Source organism: Sebastes fasciatus, chromosome 11 (genome assembly GCF_043250625.1).
Source record: "Sebastes fasciatus isolate fSebFas1 chromosome 11, fSebFas1.pri, whole genome shotgun sequence".
Taxonomy (NCBI): Eukaryota; Metazoa; Chordata; class Actinopteri; order Perciformes; family Sebastidae; genus Sebastes; species Sebastes fasciatus.
Genome location: NC_133805.1, coordinates 31,250,660 through 31,273,013, shown reverse-complemented (window position 1 = coordinate 31,273,013; position 22,354 = coordinate 31,250,660). Strand labels below are relative to the sequence as shown.

Genomic DNA, 22,354 nt, shown 5'->3' with positions numbered 1-22,354 from the left:
ATGAGTGCACCGTTAGTTGGACTCTTTGGTTAGTCCAATTTATTATATAAGGATAAACTCCTTGACATTTATTGTTTCGTTTTCAAGATGGTCCCAGAGCACACTCACAAGAACAACACAGGAAAAGAGCAGACTGTTGTAATATGATAACCCAAACACCAGACCATATTGGATTTAGTCTCCCACCACCATATAAGCATTATATTGATGTTGTGCTCAACTGAAACTTTGCACTCAACATATCTGAGCAGTGGATAGCTCTCTGTCCCTATAACAAGACAAAAGGTGCAGTGTGCTGCTCTGACACTCATTTGCATAAGAACAGTTTTTAGTAGCTGGTGCATTGCAGAGTTTTCAATGTTATGTCCATTCAGTGTTTCATTTCTTAAATAAATTAGATTTGCCGAGGTGCTTGGATGATGTGAATATCTTTATGCCAGGTATTTTATTTGAATGACAGAACAAAATTACATTTTGTGCTAAACAGTTTTTTTTCCCCATGGAGACTTGTTGCTCTACTGCTCTCTATTTAGAGACATTTACTGGCAAAAATATTCAAATGATTTACTTAGTGCAGCCGGTGAATTAGTAGATATTTTATTATACATACAGTATCTTCTCCTGGAGGCATTAGTACAAGTGATGTAGCCTGCAGTCGTCCCTATAAATCTGCATAATTCTGGCATTATAATTCACAATGAATGTTTTTGGCTGCGGTCGTGTTCCTACTGCACCCTGGTGAAAGTCTTGTTTCTCAACAGCTTGTTCCAACTCTCCTGTCTGCCTTTATGCAAGTCGAACCTGGCAGTTTCAAAGTGAAGAGATTTTAAATGCTGCGGCTCGTCGCTGTTTTTGATCACTTCATTTGGTTGATGTCCGTCTCCCACACAGCCACCCACATCGCCGCTCAGTGTGACGAGCCTCAGTGAGGAGGAGGATTGTTCTATCCCTTCAAAGGCAGAAGTAGATCGGTACAGAGTGGTGTATAAGGAAGCTGTATGAATGTGTGTGTAGGCTGTATTCTTGCAGATTGTGCTTTACAAAGTGAGCTTATTATCTGGTATTTTCCAGCTGGATAAGGGTTGAAGGCCAGAAGGAATCAACATTATGCAAAAGTGTTTTTGACAGCTGCATGAAGAATTGGAGATGAGGAACAAATATCTCTGTTGTTGTTAGCAGTGAGAAGTGGAAAGTGCTGAGCTTCTCAGTTTGGAAGCTGTTGGACAGAAAGACCGGCAGGAAACTAGTTCTTCAAAGCATTGTGGGAAAAATGTAAAATAGAAAACACAAAATAATAACTGCTTATCTAGTATTTCCAGGTTTACAATAATACATGATATATCCTGCATTTTTGTGATCTTTTTTGATGGGCAATGATGTGGTGTCTCTTTCTTTACCGTGTTCACGAGAAAAGTCCATACGTTTTACTTGTTGGATTTTCCACTGAAATATTGCTAAATGTCTGACATTTCCTCGCTCCGACTACCGTTACTGTTACACTCTCCTCTAGCACCGCACTGTTGTTTGCTATCGTCACGTGACAGACTACCTGCAATCAGTTCTTCTTCTCTGCTCTAAAACAGTACTGTAGCAGCTCGGTGCTGCGTTCACTGTCTCCAGTTCTCCATCAGGAGAGTTACTGTAGCAGCCACAGTGGTGCGTTCACTGTCTCCAGTTCATCATCAGGAGAGTTACTGTAGCAGCCACGGTGCTGCGTTTAGTGTCGCGGACATGCAGCCACTTTCCCAGTAAAAGTCTCCACTGCACATTTAGCAGGTTGTCAGCTGTGTGTCTGCCCGGCGTAACGATAGAGTGTCCACAAACCGTGTGTGTGTTTGTGCTACTTTCACAGCGGAAGCGTTACCGTTGCCACACACATACGCTCTGTCAGCGCAGCGTAACTTTAGCAAGTGTCCGACAGAGCGTGTGTGTGTGTGTGTGTGTGTTGGCGGTGAGCGTGAGGTTGTCGGTGGCGTTATAGTTGTTAATGTAGGTGCAGCAGTGTGTGTACATTTTATTTTCGGTGAATACTGTAAATGTTACAACTCCTCCACTCAAGCGAGCTCAACTCCTCAAGCCAACTTCCTGTATCTGCAACTCCGGTTCAGACTCTCTTAAGGTGGGCTGTTAAGGTGGATCAGCTATTCTCCTTTAAGTGACAAGCTCCTCTGAGTTTTGCTCGGCTTTTTAATTAGTTATTAATATTTCTTTTAACCGTTTAACCGATAGCGTTAATCGGTTAAATTCTTAATGTCGGTTAACGGTTAAACGGTTAATTATGAGCATTCCTAGTGGAAGCATTTGGGGACAACTCTTGAAAAACTTTTACCAAACATGAGTTGGTGACTCAGAATGCAACTTTTCTCTGATTATCTCTGCGTTCTGACAGAAAATCTACTATTGCTATTGAGTTGAAGAAAAAAAAACACAATGCAAAATATCTCACTCTGTTCTGTTCTTAATGCTTCATTTGTTTGCATATATCACGGGAGAAGCAGGCTTGAACCCTTTTGGGTCAAACTGGAGGTAGAAGTTGTGCGGATTAGTAAAATGAACATTGACGTTTTCTGCTTGAGGATGATTGTTAGCGCTCTGGAGCAAAAACAACCATAGCCGGAGCCTCATTATCCGACTTACCGCTACATGCTCTGAATGGCTAAACAAGTGGGCTCGGCTCACACTGAGAAGCACTGAGCTCTGGGGTTGTGGGGCTTACAGAGCTCTGAAGTGCGGGACCTTCTGTTTGTGGAGGTGATGGATGGAGCTCATCGGTATTCAGGGTCTCCGGCTCCATCATGGACTCTGTGGCCACTTTGTTATTCAGCAGAACAGTAAAGAAGTGGACAGTGCAGGTGAATGAGCTGTGGTCTCCCTCTCTGTCTCTGCCGTGTCAGTGTTGATTGAAGGCCTCAAACCTCCAGAGATTTTTAAAGAATCGTTTTGAGGCTTCTAACTTTTAACTGCTGTCAAACTCACCATTTGTCATTTCAGCAAAATGATAAACTTGACAAAGTATGGATGGATGAATTGGCCAGAGGGTGAGTGATGGGTGTCCAGGAGGATATTTGATTGAAATGGAAAGATATTTCCCATCACTCAAATGTCAACATAATGGTTTCCTGCCCTGCGTTGTGGAGTTTTGTGCGTCTTCTATTGTTTTATTGTTTCACCTGAGGCAGTGTTAGATCAGTTAATGCTGTTATTCTGTAATTCACTAGAGATAAGACAGCAGAGTCGCCCCCTATAGTCTTTTATAAATTGAAAAATCATCTCTTCCCAGAATGACTTATTCTTTTAATATTGTTGGTCCGCTTGCTTGGAAGTGCTTTTGTCTTGAAGTAAAACATATTATGTAATATTGTCAGTTGTTTAGGAATTGTGGTTTATTCTTCTGTTAATCTAGATACCTAAAACATAAATGTCAGAGGAAAACTGTTTTTCTCTAAATTTACCCTCAATTAGACGTTGAGGCTGACAGAAAGAGAAAGGAGGTGTTAGTGTTGTCACGATCCTGGAAGTTCTAACTTTGATACAATAATGTGCTCCAGGGATGACGTATTTTTGTAGGCCAACCAGGAAGTTAGCATCGCCCTGGTTCCCTCCACAAAAAGCCAACGGGATTTCTCCATTGGATTATTGCAGAAAATCAGCTCTGTGGGAAACACACATTTATGATACTTACACGTTTAGTTCAGCAGGATAATCTCCACAAATGAACACCACTTTTATGATATTTGAAGTGTGAATGCAATCGGCAGAAGTACAAAGCTAGCGTTAGGCTATAAACCAACTACACCACGGTCACATGAGCACGAGTAAACACAACAAGGCTGTAAAGTGGACAAGTTGGCAATATGACGTTTAGTAGTCTCAGTTAGCCACTTGTTAGCAACCGCCTTATTTAAGACACATAAAGGCTTCACAATTTACGAGTGGGATATTTATTGATGTATTTTATGTCGTAGAACAAAATGTTAAAACCTCTTCTGCTTTTTATAACCACAGACTTTATTTCAGGCATGTCACATTGACTTGCAGACGAGGGAACTTCAAGTGCTAAAATGCTAACTCATTTCAAGGTTTTAGGACTCATTCCTGTAGCTCTTTATACCTTGAAAAATATCAATATTCAATACCTTTTTCGATACCACGGGGAAAAGTTGACACAACATTGAGGGCATAAAATTTTAGATTTGTATTCAAAGATAAATAGTGTGTATGTGTCAACTTACTGTCAGAGAGCAGAAAGCACAGCTGGTACCTGTGTATCGATACTGCAGAAAATGAGTATTGAAGCCGTTTCAAATATTCAATATCGACATGTATCAATACTTCGATACTTTTGACAACACTAGGAGGTGCGTTTGTTTTCGAGTTTGTCCCGAGGATGAAGATGCAGCGGTTTAATATTCAGGGAAGCTCTCTGTCCGACACAGCCGGGTCAGTGTCGAGGTTCAGCTGCAGAGTCCAGCAGGTATTCAACATTTAGCTCCATTTTCCTCTGAGCCGTCTGTGTTTGTGCTCCACTGGTCACAATGTCGGGGACGTCGGGCCTTAAATGCCAAAGCTCAGCTGAGGGAAACCGGCCCGGTGTTTTTAAACTGCTCTGCTCTCTCTCTCTCTCTCTCTCTCTCTCTCTCTCTCTCTCTCTCTCTCTCTCTCTCTCTCTCTCTCTCTCTCTCTCTCCATCACTCTGTTGAGTGTTACCTCAGCCAGGCTGTGCTCTCACCACACATTATCTCCTCGGGGGTTACAGCACTCGGCCTTGGAGAGCCGTCCCTCTCATTTCACCTCTTCAGACTACTGTAATTCACCTGCTTTTAACGCCGAGGGCTCGCCCACCACCCACAGTAACAAGTGTCTGTCGGCTCAAAGCCTGCAGGGATAAAGACCATCAGGAGGAGCTTCAGAGGACCAAAGAGCTGGAGGCTTTCTGATCACTGTTGAGTTGCTGGACCGCATTTAAAACAGTGGAATTAAATATGTATGAAGCTCAAAACCACCCTATTACTAATGATAGAAACATTAAAGAGCAACTATAAAGAGCCACTGTGAAGCTCAGTCTGTGTAATGTGACTGTACAAGGACAAGGGAGACATCAGTAAAATTACGCTAAACCAGTGAGACCACTACATTGCGAACTGGTCTGCAGGGAAACTAAATGGGAACCGTGCACTGTTCTTGTTCTTGTGTTCCTTGACACTATAATTGTACCAAAGTATCACAGTTCAGCTGGGTAATGATCTAATGCTGTTGTGACATCTGTCTAATTTAACTTGTGAAAGATTCAGGTTAAAATGCGGCCCTTCAAATGGAGTGTTATTCCGTTTTATCAAGTGAAATCATCAGGCCGTGTGGGATATCGAGAGGCAGATGAAGACCTGGTGCCGTTGTTGGGATGAAGTGCTGTACACTAATGTTAACAGAGTAATCAAAGCTAAAGCCTCGTTGTCAGAGTTGTGGGCCATGATCGGACCGCGGCGTGAATCATAGTAATTGGCTCTTATCTCAGCGGTGGAGAACAACATCCATTAACAGAGAGGCTTTAGATGGAGGCAGCGCTAGTTTGGCTTCAACTTACAGTTCAGAGCTCCAGAGGAAAAAAGCTGTGACTATTTATTGAGCTGATGTTCATAAATCTGTGTGGATTTATGTGTGTTGCTCATAGACATTTCTACTGTGTGTCTTTTACTGTTTAGTATTTTATTTATCCATGTTATGCTGTTTTATCAAATGATTGAAAAGGCTGCAGCAACACATTCCCTGTGCTTCAATTAGAAAATAGCATTTATGTATAGTCAATTAAAACAAGCCCAATTAACATTCATTATTGCATCATGTATAATACATGATGTTTTTATTGCAGCCAGTCATCCATAAGCCGTTAAAGTGTGAAACGTGAAGGTTTCTCCTGACAACACTGATTCGTCTCCATCAGGATCCAGCCTGTAATGAGCCAGTCAGGACGCCATTCATCTCCACAACACCACATGATTACAACATCCATTCATCCCCATTATTACACTGTTCATTCATCTAATACGGAGCCATTACAGCTGAAAGACCTGTTTCCACCTGGGGAACATTAAACCTGCTCCTCAACGATTAGACTCCCCTCATGTGCTCACATTCACAGACTCAACAGGAACGATGATGAAGCTGTGAAACCTTTTGATTGTGATTTAAAGGCGTCGGCTTCTAAGTGTATTACATGATGAAATCCTTTTAAAACTACAGTGGATGAATGCTGAAAATGCATGATGGTCCAGTGGAAAGCAACGCTGTATTTCTGTAGTGATGATCATTTTCACCTCTCAGCATCAGTGAGCTCCCGTCCTTCTGTTGTTAACAGTTTTTCTCTCCTATTTAGAGATGGAGAATAATAATAATCTCCAGCTGCGTCTGATATTGTGACGTCCTCAGCGTAGTTTTGACTGTTGACCTCTGCTCTCTGAACTCTCTGAAAAGAGTTTAGACTTCAATGATTTTGACTCATAGAAATGTTTATGCTCCTGCTGAGAGACGAGACGTTCCTGTTTCAACCTGCTGTTGTGAACTACTGAGAGACTGGAGCGTGATGTCAAAGGCCTTCACTTAGCTGACATTAAACCTGCAGCTCAATGATAAGACTCCACTTCTCCTATGAGCTATTGAGAGCAAAACATGTGAAGCTTCTGGTATTTTGCTTTTCTGAACCAAAGTGCTTCGTCACTCATGATAAGTGTTCTGGTACTTCTGTTTAACTATCTGCACTATTTTTAGCATCTTAGTTTCATCTCTTTAACTCTGGAGAGATGAATGAACACTGTAGAAAAAAACACGTGTTAAATGTAGCTTGTTTGAAGGTCATTCTTTTATTATAAATCCTTGTTTCAAGTAAAAGCACTTGAACTGAGGGCAAAGAACAAACTGACTCTAACAACAGAGCTAAATAGTGTAGTATCTGGCGTGGAGAGGAGGTTGTGTTGCTCGGGCTCTATCTATCTGGCGTGGAGAGGAGGTCGTGTTGCTCTGGCTCTACCTATCTGTCGTGGAGAGGAGGTTGTGTTGCTAAGGGTCTATCTGGTTGGCTTGGAGAGGAGGTTGTGTTACTCTGGCTCTATCTGGTTGGCGTGGAGAGGAGGTCGTGTTGCTCTGGCTCTATCTATCTGGCGTGGAGAGGAGGTCGTGTTGCTAAGGCTCTATCTGGTTGGCTTGGAGAGGAGATCGTGTTGCTCTGGCTCTATCTGGTTGGCTTGGAGAGGAGATCATGTTGCTCTGGCTCTATCTGGTTGGCGTGGAGAGGAGGTTGTGTTGCTAAGGCTCTACCTATCTGGCATGGAGAGGAGGTTGTGTTGCTTGGGCTCTATCTATCTGGCGTGGAGAGGAGGTCGTGTTGCTCTGGCTCTACCTATCTGCCGTGGAGAGGAGGTCGTGTTGCTAAGGCTCTATCTGGTTGGCGTTGAGAGGAGGTCGTGTTGCTCTGGCTCCATCTGTTTGGCGACGCCTGGAAGCTGCTTGACATCCTCCTGGTTCCACCTTCTCACATATGTTCACATTATACATATTTTTTGTCATATGGATTGTCTTTGTTGTATTTTCATCATGTTGTTACGCTGTACAGACGACATCTGTTGCACATCTGTCCATCCTGGAAGGGGGATCCCTCCTCTGTTGCTCTTCCTGAGGTTTCTAACATTTGTTCTCCCTGTTAAAAGCTGTTTCCTTATCCAATGAGAGAGTGGTACTGTAAAGGACAGAGGGTGTCGTATCCTGTACAGATTGTAAAGCTACCACACAGTTAGACAGTATAACGTGATGTTATTTGACCTTGTGAGTCACTGATGTTTTGGGTTATTTACTTAGGCTTAACTAAGCTGTTTGGTTATGGTAAATAGATTTCAGCCCCTAACCCAGAGATTTAACTGAGAAAGCAACTTGTCAAATTTGGGGTGTAAGAAAATATTGATACACATGAGTATCGTGATATTATGTTTTGCGATACTGTATTGATTCTCCAAAATGTTGTATCAATTTTTAATTAACCTCTCAAAAGTCTGATGGTCCGCTGGCAGACCCAGCTGCTATTCTGTTTTTTTGGAGGATGTATCTGGCTCAGTTTTAAAGCTAGAGTGAAGTTACTGGCATCATATGAAACTAGAGAACCTACCTCCATCGGTACTAACCATGTCATACATGCATAGTTACGCTAAATTTTGGGAAGGAAAAACTGGCATGGCCATTTCTAAAGGGGTCCTTTGAGCACTGACCTCAAAATATGTGAATGTAAATGGGTTCTCTGGGTACGCATTTCAAATTTGTCATTTTCACCTATTCTGAAATAGTTTATTTGAATATTTCTGCATACTGGGGTATGCATAAATTGGGTATCACTGTGAGGCTGAGACCAGTCCACGTGTAATGATGTTAGTCCCCATAGTAGCCATTTCACATAGTGACTTTATTTACTCAGATTTTATACATATGGTGGTGTCTTTATACTATGACAGGATTCCTAAAATAAGATTTGAAAAAATTGCAATATTGCCTTGCTTATAGTATCACAATATATCACAATATATTGAATTGTTTCCCCTGTATCATGATACGTATCATATTGCAAGATTCCTGCCAACACACAGCCCTAGTTTATATGCTGTATATACAACGTGGAGGATTTATATTGACAGTGACAGATGATATGTACATATTAAAGAAATCGGTGAATTAAAAATGCAAAATTATAACATCTGTAATGCAGCAGTGGATGTTTTGGTGTTGCAGGGTTATTAACAGTGTATGTATGTAATCCTGAGGTAAAAAACACCCAAACTAAGTACAAGGCTTTCCCAACAACATTCTGCGTGATGCTCTTTAACTTGAATCCAAACAGTTTTAGATTAAGTATATTGAATTATTTTAAAGACATAACTAAGCTTTTCTTCTGCTTTGTGATTGGTTGACAGAAGTGTGTGACAGCGCGCTGGTGTCCAATCTGTCGCCATCGTCCTTCAGAAGCTCATCCCAGCTGTCCAGCAGTCATGCGCCGGGCTTCGCCAAACTCAACAGGAGAGACGGTAAGTAAGAGTTTCTGCCACTGACCAGACTGGATACTCATTGGGCTGAAATCATATTATTATTGTTATTATTGTTTTGAGTGCACTCGAGATAGGGATGTCACGATACCAGAAAACTAGTAGTCGATACCAATACCAGTGAATTTCCACGATTCTCGATACCCAATTCGATAACACGGTACAAAGAAAACCCAACAACAACCATAAATCCCCTGTACTGTAATTCAACACGCACTCTTTTTATTAAAAACATTTGAACATTACAAAAAACAGAGGCATGTAGCCTTTAAGTAATAAATAAAAATAAATAAAAATAATTCACCCATTTTTTTCATTTTGGCGTTTCAGCGGCATGTTATCAATCAATAGTCAGACGACGGACGCTACATACTGACCTTGAACGGTCCGTCAGCTCAGAGTAACAGGTGTCATATTTCACACACGGGATGAGAGAGTTGACAGACCGAGAAATGGCAGAGGATTTGTTGTCGAAGTGAAAAGCAAACGCACTTATTTGGCAATATTTCACGTTTAATCCCAACGCTATAAGGGAACCAGAACGTTAATGAGGTAATCGCCGCGAGGTGGATGGAGCCGTCAATGCCGGTGTGCACGGAGCAGCGGCGCCAGCTAGACCCCCGCAGCAAAAGCTCTACCGGAGAGGCCAGACACACCGCCACCCGACAGTAAAGATCAGAGTCAGCGCTCTGTACATGTTACATCTTTTCTTGTAAAATGTCCGGTGTAATCGGTAACACCGGTGTTGTCACAAGTTTATTAACCGGTATGAAATTTACCTCACTGTCACATCCCTACCAACGACCATTGCAGGCATCGTACGATACCTTCGGTACTGTAGAAAAAGAGTACCGTCACTTTTTTTTAATTTGGGTCGGTTCTCGTGACATCCTTAATTAGAGAATGATGTTTATACTGCCTGTGTTGCTTTTCTAAGAGGGGGTGTGAGCTTCTCCTTTAGTCCAGTGAAATGTGAGGTTTACCTTAGTCTAGCAGAAACAATAGAGACGAAGCAGCAGTGCCAAATCCCTTCCTCTGTTACTGACAAGCTGCTCTGCTGCAGTTACACTCAGTGGAGAAGAGAGTTGTTTCAGCTCAGAACATGAAACATAACAAACAGGAAACTTTTTACTGAATTCACAAAGACAAAAGGCGTCAAAATGCTGTCTGAGAAACTAAAAGAAAGAACGAGCAGTAGCTGCTTTGCCCCGTCTTTATTCTCTATAGATGCTGTTTGTATAGAAGGTTTATAAATGTGAATGTTTGTTATCCCAACATAAAACCCCAGCAGGGAGTCCTGTGCTGGATGCTGATGTGATGCTTTGACAAAGTGAAGAAGATCATGTTTTGTTGTGGAGCTTTCTGCAGGGAACGGGCTTCACTGCTTTATCCCGACATCAAAGCCCAGAATCAGCTGGGAGGGTGAGATGGGTTTAATCTGGATCGGAATGATTTTCACCACCTGGGAAACTAAAGGAAGCAGAGCCGGCAGAATACGGCTCAGTCCTCAGTTTGTTTGATGGTCAAGCCTCTAAGCGAAATGCTGCCAGTCTGCTCTCTTTGTTAGCTGATCTGACTTGGATTTTTTGGTAACGGTGGATTGACAAGGCTATCTGCTGTGGTACACATCTGTATCACCTGTAACAGTATCCATCACACTGAATTATTTTTAAAGGTTTGAAGGCTTTTACTTCAAAGTGCAACTGAGGGGTCTGATTCACCTCCAACACTGCCAACATTACAAGTATGAAGAAGTGAAGGTTGCGCTCAGGGTCTGAAATTAGCACCCGCCAAATGCGGGTAAATTGTTGGCAGTGGCGGGGAAAAGCGTCAGGCCATCCCCCACTTTGGCAGGCAGGGAAAGAGCTGAGGATGGAAATAGAGATCTGGTTCCCGTTGAGAACGGAAATAAGCATGGCGCTGCTACCACTAAACCTGAGGGGGTGCACCCTATTATTTCCCTGCTAATGCGACACTGTTAACAACAAATCTGTGTTGAAATCAGCAGGCGGAGAGTTAGTAACGTTACCTGTTAGCAGCTGGTGGGCAGCACAGTCCTGACTGGATAAATAACAGAGCTACTAACGTTAACAGAGATGCCATTATGGTACGTTCAATCTCTGTTCAGTAAAAATTAGTACTGGGCAAAGATACATTTTCATTTTATCATGATGTGTTCAAATGTAATCTTGTAAAATATAGTTTTTGGCAAGAAACTTGAATAAATCCAGTTGTTTGAAGATGTTTTCACAGCAATATAAAATAGATATAACGGAGGGAATAATGACCTGTTTTAACTTCCTTACACTAGCTCCAGACAGCTTAGAATTTATAATCAAAGCTAATACTAGAAAGTAGGGCTCCCCCGGAAACAATCACTGGAATTTTCCATGCATAGAATGTTTTTTGTGTATAATATATCAAACATTGAATGACATCAGATCTAAAATGTTCCTTCATTTGGTGCATACATTTCCAAAGTGGCAGATGACATTTCTGAGTTGCAGACAAAAAAATTCTTGCTTACCACAGTGGCAGGAAGTGAAAAAAGTTTCTGACTCTGATTGCACTGATACTTTAGGTCATGTAGTGAAGACTGTAGGAGCTGACACTTCCTGGTCTAAAGCCAGTCCACTGTAATGCTGCTCACATTTCCTGGTCTTTCATTTACTGTTACAAGAGACAGTCGAGCCAAAGATGTTGTAATTGAAAATATACCAAAGATATGTGAACACCTGCAGTTAAAACTCTTAATGGAAACTGTGACCTGTGACCATTTCCACATCATGATGGTCCCTAGATTGTTACAATACCTACCTCTTTATATTTTCCGCGTGGTGTTGTACAAATGCACTATACTGTATGTCTGTCTATGAGTAAAAAGTCAGACGAGGGTGAATAGTTGATGTTGCTCCACTCGTTTCTGATGCCTCTGCTGCCTCATCTATCTGGTAAGCTAGCAGGCGTGTCTTCAGACTGTTGTAGAGTAAAGGCCTTTACACGCCAGGGGAAAGGGCTGGGGGATATGGCCAAAATCTTCTACCACGATATAATTTATGTCATATCTCGATAACGGTATACATCACAATATAGCATCTTTTCTGGTAATTCAATATATGAATAGTCTATATATAATAACTTTGTATACTCCTGTGTGAATTAAATACTTGACAAATAAAAAGTACTGAGTATTTTCTCATTTTATGAAATTGAGTACAAAGTGATCATAGAGCTGAATGAAATAAATATAGACCTAGCATGTATCACGATAGAAACGGTATAGAAAATATTTACGATAGACATTTTTATATAGTTTTAACAGTATATATGCGAATATTTCGCAATCAAAAGTATTCATAATGGCAGCGATGCAAATTTGCGATAGCTGCAACAATTTTTCAGTAAAATGTGCGCAGGCAGAGGCCAAAACCAGGATCCTATTGACCCACAGCAGCGTCTGTAAGCTATTTTCATTGAACCACCTTTTCACGAAAGAGTGAATTTTTTTTTGGTACACAGTTATGCAGTGTATATGTCTAGGGCTTTTATTGTGAAAGGTAAGGAAGGAAGGAGTGGATCTGGTATGAGCTGCCTTTGTCAAGGTTGAAAGGAGTATAATAATGTTTGCCGTCTTGGTTCGGATTACAGAGCCTCCATGTTGTTGTACACTATAGTGTAAGTTTAGAATTTGTCCGTTCCTCACAATGTGATTGGTTGATGCCTTTTATTTGTGGTGCGGAAGCTCAGACAAATTATGCTGCTTTTACTCCATGTAATATTCACATTCTGTGTGAAAGTGTTTGTAACCCATATGAAATATAGGGCTACTAAACCCATATAATATGTCATTTAGAAGTGTAGTAGCATATTCTTCCCAGAGGGGGGCGCAACACGCATTCTGTGGAAGTCAGGTGTAGAGGATGTGACGTCAGCCTGTATTTCTCACTTCCCTTGAGATCCTACCTGGATACGTCGTGAAATCGTGCTCTGAACAGACTGTTAAGCTAACATGGCACACAACGCCATAAAGTAGTCCGGAAAGTATTATTTTCTTTAAAAGTCTAAGCCTTTGAGCTTCGTCTTTAGTTGGAGCCCCAACTGTGAACGGGAGAAACTACTTTCTGTAAAGGTTTAAACTGCTGGACCCCGGTGAGTTGAAACACTCGTGCTGTTCTGGCTCGTCTGTTTTAACCACTATGTAAGGAGAAAAAGATGCTGTGTTGTTTATGTTCAGATACTGTTCATAAAAACCAACCAAGGTTACAATAATGTTTTGTAAGGTATTTGATGAACTTTAGTGCCGTTTTATTACTGATTTATGATGCTAAAAAGATCGCTAATGCTAACAGCTAATCGCTAGCTAAGGCTGTTAGATGGTCTATGCTAACTGCTGGTTTAAGCTAATCGCTAAGCTAATCTCTAGCTCTGGCTGGTAGCTTAAGGATAGGTGGTGAAGTTTAAAGTTGTATTGTGGTTTGTTTACATTACAGCCACTCTGGTTAAGTGAGGCTAACACATAGTAAGGGTCTAGTACAACTGCACCGTGATGCAACAGATTTGTTATTAAAATGCAAATGTTAATTTAAACAGCAGTAATTCATGTGATAACACCAGTTCATTTCATGTGTGTGCTTAATATAAGTTAGTTCATAATTAAAGGTTAAATATATTAAAAACTGTATAAAAAGTGTTTGAGAAGATGGATGAACAGACTACCGGCAATCAGTTCTTCTTCGCTGCTCTAAAACAGTAGTTGCCAGTGGCAGCCATGATACCTCCAGGGTGACATCACAGTGAAGGCTTCTGTTTTGGAGCGGCGAAGAAGAATTGATTTCCGGTTAAACAAGTTGACTTTTTTCTGGATTCATTAATTATGGTATCGGATCGGTGCATAGACTGGCGTACTCGCTGATACCCGATCCCGAATTTTGGGCAGTATCGGATGCATTTCCGATACTTGAATCGGTATCGGAAAAACTAATTTTGCCACCTACGGTGTTGAACCCAAAATGCTTCCACTCACTGCTTCTCAGATACTTTGGTGTCGTGATTATATGATCAGCGCGGCTTTGCTCGCTAGTGTCCTCTTCCATTTGTATTTATTAGCTTGGTTTATTGATAGGTCAATATGGCATTGGTGAATAATTTTAAGAATGCCTTCTGGTGGACCACATGGCAAACTACTTCAAACAGTCTCTTGCACTTATACTCTGTACATTTTTAATAAAAGGTCATTACAGTTCAAATATTTATTTTGTCCCTATAATGAAAGTTCAAAAAATAACTCCTTGAATGTAATGGACTACAGATTGGCGATATACAGTACGACTGTATGATTAACCACTGCAATTTTTGCTTCAACAGCAAATAAAATGGCTTAACAAACAACTTCACAACATTGATAACATTCTTGCATTTTCCTAATCGAGCCCCAGCATGTAGTAGGTAGATAAGGAAAGCTGAGTGTGTCACATTTCCTCCTCAGCAACATTCATGGTGCAGGATCCCGGAGAGCGATTCCAGCTGCTCGCCGAGGAAATCAATGAATAAATGAACGTCTCCATCTCATTTCCATCTCTTGCTGCTGCTGCTGCTAACACTCTGCCTCCTCTAGTTGCTCTCTGAGGAGCAGCTTTGCTCTTAATTCAATTACCCACTAAGTGAACAGACATTATCAGTTTTAGAATACTACCTGCACAGCATCTTTACAAGGGATTAAATCAGAGAGTCAGCCTTGCAGCTGGAATCTATAACATTACTGTACACACATTCAGAACCATCCAGGTAATGTTTATGTCAATGTGTTGTTTTCAGATAGGGATGCACCGAGAGATTTTAGCACCACATCTCATTTTTCATTGCATGTTTAGCCGACTTGAATAATATGTAAATCTAATGAATTGGCTTCCAAATAGGACATGAGCCCTGTAGCAGGATCCTGGGAATGTTGACGCGTCCGTTCCTAATTGCTGGATTTTGTTCGAGGATTTGTCATTTTTTTAAAGGGTGACGACCTTTAAATATGGGGGACCCCTCCGCCCCATATTTTCTGACGTCGTTTAAAGGTTGTCACCCTTTAAAAAAATTGCAAATCCTCAAACAAAATCCTCAGTTTGAGTAAGGTGATTCAGTGTATTTAATGAGTTAGTCTTTTCTTATATTAAATCAACTTTCTTTAATCAATATAACTCTTCAGTTTTGTTATAAATAAAGTGATGACGTCTTGACAGATTCGCCATGCAAATGCAGATGCATAATAATAATAATATTTTGTAAAAACTTAATTAATTTACTATAATAGTAAAAATAGATTTTCTTTTTGTTATTGTGGTTAAATAAATTTAATTTATGGTGAAATTGGGAAAGCAAATAAATTTTTTGACCACAGTGAAAATGTTGCTTTTGAAATTCTAAATATGGATTGAACCAGAATACTTTGTTAGAATAAATCATGTGAATTTTGGAAATTATTGCATCTATCTTTTTTCAATTCATTTGGACTTTTGGACTTAACAACGCTGTGGAGTTATTGGAAAAGATTGAATCACACTAATCGGAAACAATCCTATGCAGCCACCAGCGGAATCTAATTCTACAAATAGTATAATAATAATAATATTAGTGTAGCCTGATCTTTATCTGCAACTGTCCACAAATACAGGGTTTAAATAGAATGCCGACTATTAAGTGGCAAAAACAACAACAACAAAAAAATGTGTTTTATATACAGACTTTTGTATAAATTAACAAAGTAGTGTGGTATTATGAATTTAGTCATACATGTGCAAATCTGAATTTGACAACCTCAGAGCAGACAAATTCTGGCGCACCCCCTGAGATATTTGACCCCCTCCCCCACCTGATGACGGTAGTGTGTCTCTGCAGTGAGACCAGGGGAGCTGACATTGACCTGATGATGGCAGTGTGTCTCTGCAGTGAGACCAGGGGACCTGACATTGACCTGATGACGGTAGTGTGTCTCTGCAGTGAGACCAGGGGAGCTGACATTGACCTGATGACGGTAGTGTGTCTCTGCAGTGAGACCAGGGGACCTGACATTGACCTGATGTGTCTGATCACATTAGAGGCCTGATGGCTCTGAGTCCGACACCAGAAGAGGATAAGAAGCCCTGATAGTCTATTGATTGGAGATGAATGGCCTTTTACCAGGAACCTGAGGAGGAATGTACTATCTTTTCCTCTCACTTTTTATCTTCTATTTTTTCTCTTTTGCCTCCCCCCTCTTCTTTTTCTCATGTTTCTTTCCTTTTTCCATCCCTCTCTGTCTCTCCTCGTCTTTCCTCCACCTCCTCTCCTCCTTAATCTGAATTGTCCCCGTCCGTCTTCTTCAGTCCGTGTTCGTCTGTAATCATTAGTTTCACTCCGTCTGCCGTCACATTTTCATTTTCATTGGTACGAACTAATTTAGCCTGCTCTGTCTTCCTGCCAAAATGTTAATAACTGTCTTCATGTTTGAACCTTTTCTTTCATCAGTAGGCGACACGGACAGTTATCAGTGACGCCGCTGCAATTATGCTGGAATGGACTTGAAAATGATTATTGTGCCACAGTAATCACTTCCTTAAAGAGTGGGATTTGAAGGTGGAATTAAACTTTAATTGGAATCCGTAAATTGTGACTGACTGTAACAGCGGCTAACTAAACAGGTGTTGACCTCCATATTAAGTTGTCCTCTGTGGCTTCTGAAAAGTTCCACTGTTAACTCCACCACAGTAACATTTAAAGCTCGGTTGACTGTCCTTAGTTGTTCTTTTCCAGTCAAAATAAATACAACAAATCACCCAAATTCACACTGCTGAACACAAATCTCTTTATAAACAGCCTTGGTTTCCATAGATCATTAAAAAGTACAAAACAACCTCATCTCAAAAGCTCACTCAGTAGATGTTCCTGAGCTTTTGATCACACCATCCTCATCAGCAGATTGAGTTTCATCACAGATTTGTGGATGTTGATTTTGTCCCTGTTGGCGGAAAAGTAGAGATTGAAAGTTCATTCTTGACCTTGGAACCAGTCCTGACTCTGCAGCCCCATCAGCTCTGTGATGCGTTTCAGCATCTTTCAGCTATTATTTTGCTTTCAGGCCCTGAAGGGGTTTATTTCACAATGCTAGCTGTACATTATCCCGCTTATTACACAGCTACTTACTTAAGAAATCAATAAAGTGACACAAAAATGGTCCTCCAGAGTCTGAGATCAGAACTGCGTCCATAGCAACGGTCTGTTATACATAGCAACGGACCGCTATAAAGAAATAACAGACCATAGAATGCCGTAAATGACCAATCTGAATCGAGTATTCAACAAAGCCATGTAATACGACAATGTTCCCGATTAGCTGGTTGACATAGTGGAGCATGGGCAAAATGTTTCCGTCAGGTGTTGGTGGAGACCAAAACAGAGCTAAAAGGAGTGTTCGCCAAATCAGAGTGGTACTATGTCAGTGTTGTGTTATAGCTTGTTTCTGACGCCCCAAAGTGGACAAAATCAGTTAATGGAGGTTTTGCGTGTCATTTTTTTTCATACCAGTGCAGCAATCTGTCTCAAGTCCAACTACATTTTAAATTGAAAGATGAGATTATCCCACTGGCCTTGCAATGATGACTCTGCCTTTAACCAATTCATAAAAGAAAAAAAGATATGTGTGGCATTGTTGTTGTGCTGCTTCTGATTCTTGAAATGAGCTAAAACATACCGTTTTCTGTGACAACCATGCAATCCACTTTTTGGACTTCTTTATTGTTCATATTAGATGTCAAATATGTTAAATATCTTACTAAGAGTGCTTGACAAGATTAAATATCTTAAGGATAAGGGAAATAACATTTTTTATCATAATAAAATAAGATATTTTGACTTTCTTGACGTGCCCTTTTTGCAGTGTGACATTTGGAGAAATGTAAATCTGTCCTGCTTCACTTGCAGAGAACCTGCAGTGTTTTCCAGCCGGCTACTGCTGTCAGTGCAGCACTGAGCCCATTAGCTTCCTGTTGGACACTGTAAGACTGACATGTTCCCAGGCTGCTGAAATTACCCTCCAGACTTTGTATTCTCATGCAAATGACCAGCGCTTATTCTGGACCTGGCACTTATAACAGTCTCTCCAGCTGCATGTCTCTCTGTCCTACTTCCTGTCTGCCTCTTAATTTCCTTTCTGCCTCACTGTCCCTCTACCTGTCTCTCACTCTCAACCTGTCCTTCTCTCTGGAGCTGTCTGATGGAATACCACTACAGTATTGATGATGAAATAGTCATTTGTTTAGTAATAGTGAAGTGCAGTCAGGCTGTCAGGGCTTGCTGTACTTGGCTGGCTGCACTTCGTATTATGTCACAATTAACCTCAGACAAATACTACATTCACCCTCAGCCAGCTATGGAATTCTGAAAACATATTTTCCTCTTTGTTTTGTCCTAACATCCTCACTAAGCCTCATTTTCACTCTCCAATATGGAGCTCTTCAAACATGCTCTCTAGAAGGGATACAATTTAAAACCATTTTTTCTGTAGACAGGGACAGAGAACGTACCATAAGAAAGATAGCATTCTTATTAGTAGATGTTATTATTTAACCCTTTGCTTTTTCTGATTTGGCTAAAATGTCTGCCATGAAAATGGTCTATTCCCAGCATACACCCAATGTACACCCGACTAGACGTCTAAGCAGCCACAGTATATGAAAGCACCTGTGTGGGTGTGCAGTCTTTAACATTTAATGGCTTTAGTGTGGACGTAGTTTTATAATTCTCTCTCTGATATCATTGCTGTTACAGATTAATGTGTAATCTTTTTCAGACTGAGATGCTGGTGAAGTGAAGGCATGAGCCACCACACTGCTGTGTTTTAGTTCCTTCAAAATATGATATCAATTTAATTGATATTTTAATTTTTTTATTCTGATGGGATACTTTTTATTTATTTAACCATGTTTAAATTGTGTTTAGTTTTATCTCAGACTTTTTGATAGTTTACACTGAGAGGGTGCATGTTTTTGCAAATGAAATAAAGTACTTAATCTTTGCACGTAAACTATTAATAAATAATCAACACAGTGTTTTTGAGAATCGATTCAGTGTCACGAAACATAATATCGCAATACTCAATATTTTCTTACACCCCTGTTTATGACACAGTTTGATTCATGATAACTATCTTAGTGCAGTCTAGGGCTGACCCCAACGCTTTGAAGCTGCGATCGTTGCCATGGCAATCGACAATCAGTATTCAAATGCTTCGTTTTTTATATATAAGTACATCATAATTATGTATAAGTCACCTTAAGAGACAGATACAGGAAGTTGGCTCCCGTCTATCCACCTTATTCCTAGCCCCCATGATGCCTTGCATGAATTATGTCCGTAACTTCCGGCGCATCGTGTCACTGAATCGTTTCCCATGGTAACGCTACGCTAATCGTCTCTTCTAGAGCGATTGTATTAATAAATCTAGTAAAACATGTGTGAACACCACCTATTACAGCTCAGACAGGATCATGTGATCATAGCTCTGCCTTCTACTGTGGAGGGATGGAGGACGACCTGAAGAAATGGCCTCAGATAACCTACACTAGCACATTTAGCTACGTTATTGACTCCATTGCTACAGATGGTGAACTGATGAACAATATCAGTACTTCCACATTAACAATGTTTCGTTTTTTTTTCACACAGATAACCGTACTTAACCTATCTGTAGTCTAATGCTCCCTGCACTCCGTGCCATTAACTGCCTTTCATTTTAAACTGTACAGGAAATAGTGAAAGTAACTGGCTGTCATTAAACCAACACTACAATGCTGAGTCCTCCCTACACATGAACATCATACCTGATGTCCTCCTGGCTCTGCTGTGAGTTCTTTTTTTAAGGACCCAATGTCTCTCCTCCGCTACTCTTTATAGCCCAACTAACATACACTATCTATATTCTGTACACTAACCATGTTCCGTACAGATGACATTTTTCCGCCGATCGCTGAATAAATACTTCCAGATCGTGCATAACATTTCTATGCGTGTCATCTTCAGTTCCCCCTCTTTCATTCCTGACCAGTCAGAGACCTCCTCCATTTGTTCTTGTGAGATTTCAGTCAGTTTGTGAGGTGCACCGTGCCCCCACAGCGCCGGAGGTGAAGCTCCAGTCCTGTCTGCAGCTAGATGACTAGAGCAGCGAAAATGTACATTTCAACTAATTTCATGCTTCTCACAGTACTGTAGTCTGTATGAAATGATTATTCTGCTATCACAAGTTGTTAAATATATTACCCTTTGTTGAATAAATGCTTTCAAATGGGCATTTTACGGGCCGTAGTGTACAGAAGTGTACGGAACACCGTACCACAGCTCCGCAAGGACATTTTAGAAAATGACAATTTAAAATGAGTTAAATATCTGTTACAGAGACCGACAGACAGACGCAAGAAAATCTTAGCCCACCACGCCGCGCCGAATTCGAATATATCTCACCAAAGATTCAAGCTCAAAAATTGGTATTCGGGACAGCCCTACATGTGTCTCTATTGATGTGGTTTTACATTCCCATATGTCCCCGAGGTGTCCCTATTCCCTGATCCTGTGTTTGGCCGTCTGACCAGTGATGTCACACTCCTGGCATCCATTATTCTTTACCTTTCTCAATGGATGGTTAGATCCGGTGCCTGGTTGACAGACACCGGGGAAGACAAACCATGGCGATCTCTTTGATTTAAAGTGACAGCCGTGACAGAAAGTGTTGGGACCATCAGCCATCAGTTCACCTCAATTACATTACTTTCAGTGATAGTGTCAGGGTGGACGCAGTAAATCTCTGTAACGCCTCTCTGTGTCTGAGCTGTTTCCCTCGGATTCCTCCCTCTTCTCTTCCCCAGTCTAATCTTCATGAGTAAAGGTCAAAGTGTCTGCTCTTTTCTGTTCTCCTGTCACTGGACACGTCTGTTAGTCAAGTGCTTATTAGCTTTGGCCTTTAGCTCTTTAAAGATCAGGCACCACCAGCAGCCAGACCGACACCCATTCATTTCACTGCTGAGCTTTTCTCCGCCTGCCACCACACATTGTTCAGAGCAACAACAACAGTTCCAACTGTTGCCCTTTTCAACTTACATGACACTCAGGGGGAGAATATATGCTCTAATATAACCATATAAAGCTAACTATTAGATCAACACATAAGTGAGGATTTCAGACGGATGTTACCGTCATCACAAATTGGCAATTTCAAGAAACAATTTAAGGAAAACTGTGAGTAGCGATGATGTTGTTTGTCTCATTCTCTGTTTGTATGAGCTGCATCTTGGTAAACTAGAGTCAGACAGAGACACATAAATGCTCCAACACTGTTATTAGTCACAAAATTGAGTGTGGCACCATACAGACTCATAAAAAGTAATTGGGTGGATCATCAAAAGGGTTCAATTTTGGAAGCATGAAGTTGCCTACAAGTTTAATATTATGAGATAAAACCTTTCAGTATCTTGTGTCCATGCACTCATTACATTTTAATATCAGACCGACCATTAGATATTTCTATTTCATGTGAGTTAGAGTGAGAATTGTGTCTTGACGGTGGCACTAATGAAAACGTAAGAGAAATTTGTACAGTAGATTTCAACATGAATTTTCATAGAACAAGGTGTTGGTCTAAGTCAGGGGTCTTCAACCTGCGGCTCCGGAGCCACGTGCATCTCTTTAGCTCCTCTCCAGTGGCTCCCTGTGGATTTTTAAAAATGGAAATGAATAACTGTTTTGTGTTTACATTTTCATTTTTATTCATTATTGTTGTAGGTCTATGGTACGACGGTAAGACGGAGTATTAGGGCCACATTGAGGAAAAATAAATAAATCTGAGCTTTAGAAAATAAAGTCATAATATTACGAGAATAAAGTCAAAGGTTTACGAGAAAAAAAGTAGTATTATGAGAATAAAGTCATAACTTAAGGAGAAAAAAAGTCGTAATATTACGAGAATAAAGTTATAAGTTAAAGAGAAAAAAGTCGTAATATTATGAAAATAAAGTTATAATATTACGAGAATAAAGTCATAGGTTTACAAGAAAAAAAGTCGTAGTATTATGAGAATAAAGTCATAGTATTATAAAGTAGTCATTTTTTTCATTTTCTTTTTTTCTTGTAAAGTTATGACTTTATTCTCGTAATATCACAACTTTTATTCTCTAATATTCTGACTTTATTCTGTAAATCTCAGATGTTTTTCCCTCAATGTGGCCCTAATACTCCGTAGTACATTTGTCTCTTTGTCCCTCACTGCA

The 22,354-nt window shown here is 40.6% G+C and overlaps 1 protein-coding gene across 2 annotated transcripts in view; it reads left to right on the top strand.

Annotated features, from left to right (window-relative positions):
• Positions 1-22,354, top strand: part of LOC141777744 (contactin-associated protein-like 4) — a 168,494-nt gene that overhangs the window by 30,568 nt on the left and 115,572 nt on the right. Inside the window, exon 2 of one of the 2 annotated variants that reach the window (XM_074652267.1) lies at positions 8,949-9,056. In XM_074652267.1, the coding sequence (XP_074508368.1) occupies positions 8,949-9,056 (108 nt within the window). Of the gene's footprint in view, positions 1-8,945; positions 9,057-22,354 lie in introns of both variants that reach the window. The other variant, XM_074652266.1, reaches the window with a different exon arrangement.